The sequence below is a fragment of the Dendrobates tinctorius genome, unplaced genomic scaffold (genome assembly GCF_039654945.1).
Source record: "Dendrobates tinctorius isolate UK_male_01 unplaced genomic scaffold, ASM3965494v1 ptg000039l, whole genome shotgun sequence".
NCBI classification, from domain to species: domain Eukaryota; kingdom Metazoa; phylum Chordata; class Amphibia; order Anura; family Dendrobatidae; genus Dendrobates; species Dendrobates tinctorius.
The window spans coordinates 48,406,237-48,412,817 of record NW_027361707.1 but is presented as its reverse complement, the minus strand read 5'-3'; the positions used below and the strand labels follow the sequence as shown (position 1 = coordinate 48,412,817).

Below are 6,581 nucleotides of genomic sequence, written 5' to 3'. Positions count from 1 at the left end.
TTCTAGCAGGAAACCCAACAGTGTCATCGTGGTCTACAGTGACTGCTTTGAGTATTGTATTGCTACATTGTGCCGCAGTGACTGTTGTCCTTGACGGCACTGTTGGGTTTCGTGCTAGGCGTATTCTAGCAGGAAACCCAACAGTGTCATCGGGGTCTACAGTGACTGCTTTGAGTATTGTATTGCTACATTGTGCCGCAGTGACTGTTGTCCTTGACGGCACTGTTGGGTTTCGTGCTAGGCGTATTCTAGCAGGAAACCCAACAGTGTCATCGTGGTCTACAGTGACTGCTTTGAGTATTGTATTGCTACATTGTGCCGCAGTGACTGTTGTCCTTGACGGCACTGTTGGGTTTCGTGCTAGGCGTATTCTAGCAGGAAACCCAACAGTGTCATCGGGGTCTACAGTGACTGCTTTGAGTATTGTATTGCTACATTGTGCCGCAGTGACTGTTGTCCTTGACGGCACTGTTGGGTTTCGTGCTAGGCGTATTCTAGCAGGAAACCCAACAGTGTCATCGGGGTCTACAGTGACTGCTTTGAGTATTGTATTGCTACATTGTGCCGCAGTGACTGTTGTCCTTGACGGCACTGTTGGGTTTCGTGCTAGGCGTATTCTAGCAGGAAACCCAACAGTGTCATCGTGGTCTACAGTGACTGCTTTGAGTATTGTATTGCTAAATTGTGAAGCAGTGACTGTTGTACTTGACGGCACTGTTTTTTTTTATCAACAGTGGACAAAGTCCGAACACGTTGGCGTTCGATCAAGGACCGCTTCAACAGTGATGTTCGTGCTGAGGGCCAGGTTCGCAGTGGATCTGCGTCAAGGACCAGAACTAGATACCGTCACTATCACGCGTTGCAGTTCCTACGACCGGTCCTTGCCACAAGATCGTAAGTATTATACATTTTGGGTTTTTATTTTTATTAATCTGTGTTTTTCTAATCCACAGCTGATGCTTCTTGTAAAGGCATGGTAGTAATGATTTTCCTTTCTTCCACAGCACCTGGAGCAGCACCCTGCAACCTGGCCCTGGAGCGGTCCTTCGTCGGACGTCCTCTGACCCGTCCCAGCCATCCGACAGCCAGGAAGCACCTTGCAGGTCCCACACACACACAGCTGGTGACCAGGAAGCTGGGCCATCAGGTGTTCCCCTGTCCCAGGTCTCTGCCACTGGTTATGCGGGCACTACCCGCCAGCGGCAGAGGGCCTTGGAAAGGAATGTCTTGCCCGAGTTTATGCATTTGAGCGAGACATTTAATTCCAGCCTCAAGTCACTGTCCGACAGAGTTGAAAGCGGTTTTGCACTGATGGAACGTGGTTTTAACCACTTTGAACACCGCTTCAATTCTGTAGAACAGCGCCTTGACCGTCTGGAGGCCGACCTCAACAGACCAGCACACCATTTTTTTAGTAAGATTGAAAAGGGCATGGCGGAACACCTTAGTCCTGATCAACAGCTGAATGTGCTGCAGGCCTGCAACAATGCTTTCTTGCAGGCTATGCAGCATAATCGGTACGGTCAGCAGTCAGTGGTGTCCTTTCCACCTGTGCCACCATTGACTCGCTTCACCTCACTACCGACTTGTGCTGCATACCACTGCACGGACACCTCTCTTCAAAGGCTGGACACCCACCGTTACACCACCACAAGTCTGAGTGCAGCTGGTCACTTCACCGACACCACCATGGCAAGCGCTGCTCCTGTCTGGAGCACCACCGCCAATCCCATGCATGCGTGGAGCTCAGCCACCACTAGGCAAACATGGAACAGCCCTGCCGCTACAACAACATGTAGTAGCCCTGCCACCACCACTCTGCAAACCTGGGCCATCACTGCCGCCACCAGTCCTCCTGCAAGGACGAGCACTGAACAAGAAGAGCAGCATCAGCCACCTCAGCAGCAGCAGCCAACTCAGCAGACGCCACCTCAGCAGCAGCAGCCACCTCAGCAGCAGCCGCCACCTCAGCAGCAGCAGCCACCTCAGCAGCAGCCGCCACCTCAGCAGCAGCAGCAACCACCTCAGCAGCAGCCGCCACCTCAGCAGCAGCAGCAACCACCTCAGCAGCAGCTGCCACCTCAGCAGCAGCCGCCACCTCAGCAGCAGCCGCCACCTCAGCAGCAGCCGCAACCTCTGCAGCAGCAGCCGCCACCTCAGCAGCAGCAGCCATACCAGCAGACGGGGGACCTACATTCCATATTTGCCCCTACTTCAAGGCGAAATCAATCAAGGCGGGCATTGGGCCAAAGTCGGTCCAGGCACACAAGCCTACGGCGACATGCCATTACAACTAATGTAACTGAACAGATTTCCTCTCCTACAAGTGTTCCAAGTTTAATTCCCTTAACTGGACTACCTTCCCCCACAAGTTTTGTTGCCCCTTCCCCTCAAACACCGTCTTCAACTGCAAGTGTTGCATATTCCCTGCACACCCCCAAATTGAAACCATCTGCCCCCAAACGCCGTAAAAAATAATTTTTAAATTTTTTTTTTGTGATAAAAAATAAATTTACATTTGTGGTTCACCATTAATAAGTTTCATTAATGTTGTTTGCGCCGCTCACACACACTGATGGGTAAATACATGTTAAAAACCAACCCAAGGGCTAGTATAGTCATATGTGAAATAACATGGACTAGTATAGTCATTCAAAGGCCTAGTGTAATAACTCTAGTTTTACCAAATAGAATCTGTTTTCATGAAAAACAAACTGTTGAAACTTGTCTAAAAAATAAGTTTCTTTCTAGTTTCACCAGTTTGTTTTTGGTGAAACAAGATGCTAGTTGTTAAAAATCGAGTTATTACAGTAGGCCTTGGTATGACTATACTAGGCCGTGGTATTTCACATATACTACTAGCCCCAAGGCCTAGTATACTCATATTTGAAATACCACGGCCTAGTATAGTCATTCCAAGGCCTAGTGTAATAACTCTAGTTTTACCAAATAGAATCTGGTTTCATGAAAAACAAACTGTTGAAACTTGTCTAAAAAATAAGTTTCTTTCTAGTTTCACCAGTTTGTTTTTGTTGAAACAAGATGCTAGTTGTTAAAAATCGAGTTATTACAGTAGGCCTTGGTATGACTATACTAGGCCGTGGTATTTCACATATACTACTAGCCCCAAGGCCTAGTATACTCATATTTGAAATACCACGGCCTAGTATAGTCATTCCAAGGCCTAGTGTAATAACTCTAGTTTTACCAAATAGAATCTGGTTTCATGAAAAACAAACTGTTGAAACTTGTCTAAAAAATAAGTTTCTTTCTAGTTTCACCAGTTTGTTTTTGTTGAAACAAGATGCTAGTTGTTAAAAATCGAGTTATTACAGTAGGCCTTGGTATGACTATACTAGGCCGTGGTATTTCACATATACTACTAGCCCCAAGGCCTAGTATACTCATATTTGAAATACCACGGCCTAGTATAGTCATTCCAAGGCCTAGTGTAATAACTCTAGTTTTACCAAATAGAATCTGGTTTCATGAAAAACAAACTGTTGAAACTTGTCTAAAAAATAAGTTTCTTTCTAGTTTCACCAGTTTGTTTTTGTTGAAACAAGATGCTAGTTGTTAAAAATCGAGTTATTACAGTAGGCCTTGGTATGACTATACTAGGCCGTGGTATTTCACATATACTACTAGCCCCAAGGCCTAGTATACTCATATTTGAAATACCACGGCCTAGTATAGTCATTCCAAGGCCTAGTGTAATAACTTTTAATGGAGCAGATTACATTCATCCACTCAATGCTGACTTGTATTCCCCATGGACTTTCATTGGGGTTGGGTTTTGAGTGTTGTGTTTTGAGAAAATCACATACTTTGTTTTAAACTATTTGCACAATTTTATCTTGAAAAAAAATTGTTTCCTGATTCATGGCCTGCAGCTTTGCTCATTCCAATATATTTCACGCAGACTAGCAATGCTGCATTTTAACTCGTATGTGTATTTACCTGCCCAGGTGTGTGAACATAACAAAATTCAGTTATACATGGGAAGTTTTTTAATTAATCGGAGTTTAAAAAATATAGTGCACTCAGTAATGGTATCAAATAAGGATTTTTATTACCATAAACAACAACATTACACCATTTCATCTTGCCAGTGCACCCGTCCTACATCAGAAATAAAGTAGGCCGCAAATTTGTCCCTCATTTGGCCAACTTCAACGGATGACCTGAGAGTGTGCTGAGTGAATTCAGGCAATGGGTTCGGAGCATCATCGTCCAGTTCAAAGGTCGGGTGCTCTTTAGCCATCACAAAGTTATGTAGAACCACACAGGCCTTCACCACCTCATCGACTGTTTCAAGTTTAAGATTAATGGCCGTGCCCAGAATTCGCCATCTGGAAACAAGAATCCCAAAAGCACACTCGACAGTTCTTCTGGCCCTGGTCAGCCTGTAATTAAAAATTTTTTTGGTGTGGTCCAAGTCCCGGCTGGAGTAGGGTTTCAGTAAGTTTCCGCACATTTGAAAAGCCTCATCGCCAACCATTACAAAGGGCAGTGGCGGAGCTTCGGTGTGAGGAAGAGGCCGTGGCATAGGGAAATTAAATTGGTTGCCATACAACCTCCGGCCCATGTCTGAGTTTTTAAAAGCCTGCGAGTCATTACCACGGCCAAATGCTCCAATGTCCACTGCTACAAACATACATCCGGCATCCGCAATTGCAATGAGTACTATTGAAAAGTACTTTTTGTAATTATAGTACTCAGATCCCGTTCTTTGGGGTTTGATGATCCGTATGTGTTTCCCATCAACAGCTCCCAAACAGTTGGGAAAATTGCATACTGTCCAGAATTTGTCAGCAATTTCCATCCACTTTTCAGCGGTGGGCAGGGGCATAAATTCTGGGCAAAGAACATTCCAGAGAGCCCGGCAGGTGTCAGCAACAATTCCAGACAAGGTAGAGATTCCAATACGGTACTGGAAGTGTAGTGAGGATAGGGTTTCTCCAGTCGCCAGGAATCTGTGAACAGACAAAGAAGTAAAATTAATATTTATGTATATTATTTTTAAAAACTATAAAAAAAATATTAGTACATTCACGAAAACTAATTACCCAAGGTTTTGAATACTAAATTTACAAAAAAAAACATCAGACCACACCCCTTTGTTTTTAAAACATACCGTAATGTCACCAGTAGCCGTTCCTCAGGAGGAATCGCACGACGGAGCTGTGTGTCCTGTCTCCGGATGGATTGTTGGACACGAGCAAGCAAATCCATGAAACTTTCGTGGGACATCCGGATATAATCTGTAAATTTCTCCGGGTTTGACTGGAGCTCGCTGTAGAGGGTATGGTATGCCCCACGGCTCTCCCGGAGTTCAACAATCGGATGTATCCACATACGCCGCCGTCTTCGCTGCCTCTCTCTCTTCCTTTGTTCATGGCAAGCAACTGCATACGCCTGAGCCATCGCGATGTCCAAATCCAAGTTGAAGTGAAAACTCTTCCAGCGCAGATCCATGGTCACGAGAAGAATCAAGCAAATGTGAAGAATACTGTAGACAGGGTGTATATATATTAACATACCACACCCACAATGAAGTCCCATTGGTCTTGTGTGTTGTTGAATGGTTGTTTTTTCTTTTTTGTGGGGTTTTTCCAAAATCTGTAAAAAAACGCAAACGCACAAAAAACGCATACAAACGCGCAAAAACGCTGCGTTTTTTTCCTGCATGCGCATTAAAATGCTGGAAAAAAACGCAGCGTTTGTATGCATTTGTATGCGTTTTTTTAATGCGTTTTTTTGCGGGAAAAACGCGCTGCAAAAAAAAGCAAGTGTGAAACTAGCCTTAGCTCCGATGAAAATCATACTAGAGCTGCATCTGCTAGTGATACAGAGAAAAATGCTTTTGATATGCATGTAAATAAGGAGGCTTGGTGCACCCTTGTCATATCCAAGAGTTTGGTATACCGTATTGTCTCCTCATTTTGCATGTTGAGGGCCTTCCCCTGCTTCTGATTGACAGGGCTAGCTTCACTAAGTGATCACTGCCTGAACTCTGCATGCATATGTGAGCATGTGCATTACATGAGCCTGGCTGCTTGCGCACAGTGTCAGTGATGGCGCAAACACAGTATGGGCGGGTAATGTCTCCTCCCTGGCCACACCGCTCACTATACTAAGATACCAGGAAGTATAGTGAGAGGAATCTGTAGACAGGAACCAGGTCGAAGAACGTGCCCACCCATGCTGTGTGCAAACCGGCTCTGACACTGTAAGACTTAGGCAGTGTCACTGCGCATGTAGAAAATTAGGTTCAGACAGTGTTCGCAGTGGGAAGCAAGCAGAGTCAATCAGAAGTGGGAAAAAGCCATGAGGGCGCAATGGGTCACAGAGTAGCTCCCAAGGTGCGACAAAGCCCCCTCCTTTGTATGTAAATTAAAAGTGTTTTTCTCACACACTTTCCCAGTAACAGGTACACCACTATTATGATTTATTACAGTTGCTAAGTCCGCTATATTACTGTATAGATCATTTCATTTTGATTTTTTGGGTGACATATTCCCTTTAAAGCGGCTGTATTGGAGTTGTTTTGCTCATGGAAAAAGGATAAAGTGACCAGT

The 6,581-nt window shown here is 45.0% G+C and overlaps 1 protein-coding gene across 1 annotated transcript; it reads left to right on the top strand.

Annotated features, from left to right (window-relative positions):
• Positions 1-564: 564 nt before the first annotated feature.
• Positions 565-2,652, top strand: LOC141088552 (uncharacterized). The gene is made up of 2 exons (XM_073574678.1): positions 565-894; positions 1,005-2,652. The coding sequence occupies exon 2, from the start codon at positions 1,240-1,242 to the stop codon at positions 2,476-2,478; it is 1,239 nt and encodes a 412-aa protein (XP_073430779.1). The 5' UTR covers positions 565-894; positions 1,005-1,239; the 3' UTR covers positions 2,479-2,652.
• Positions 2,653-6,581: the final 3,929 nt, after the last annotated feature.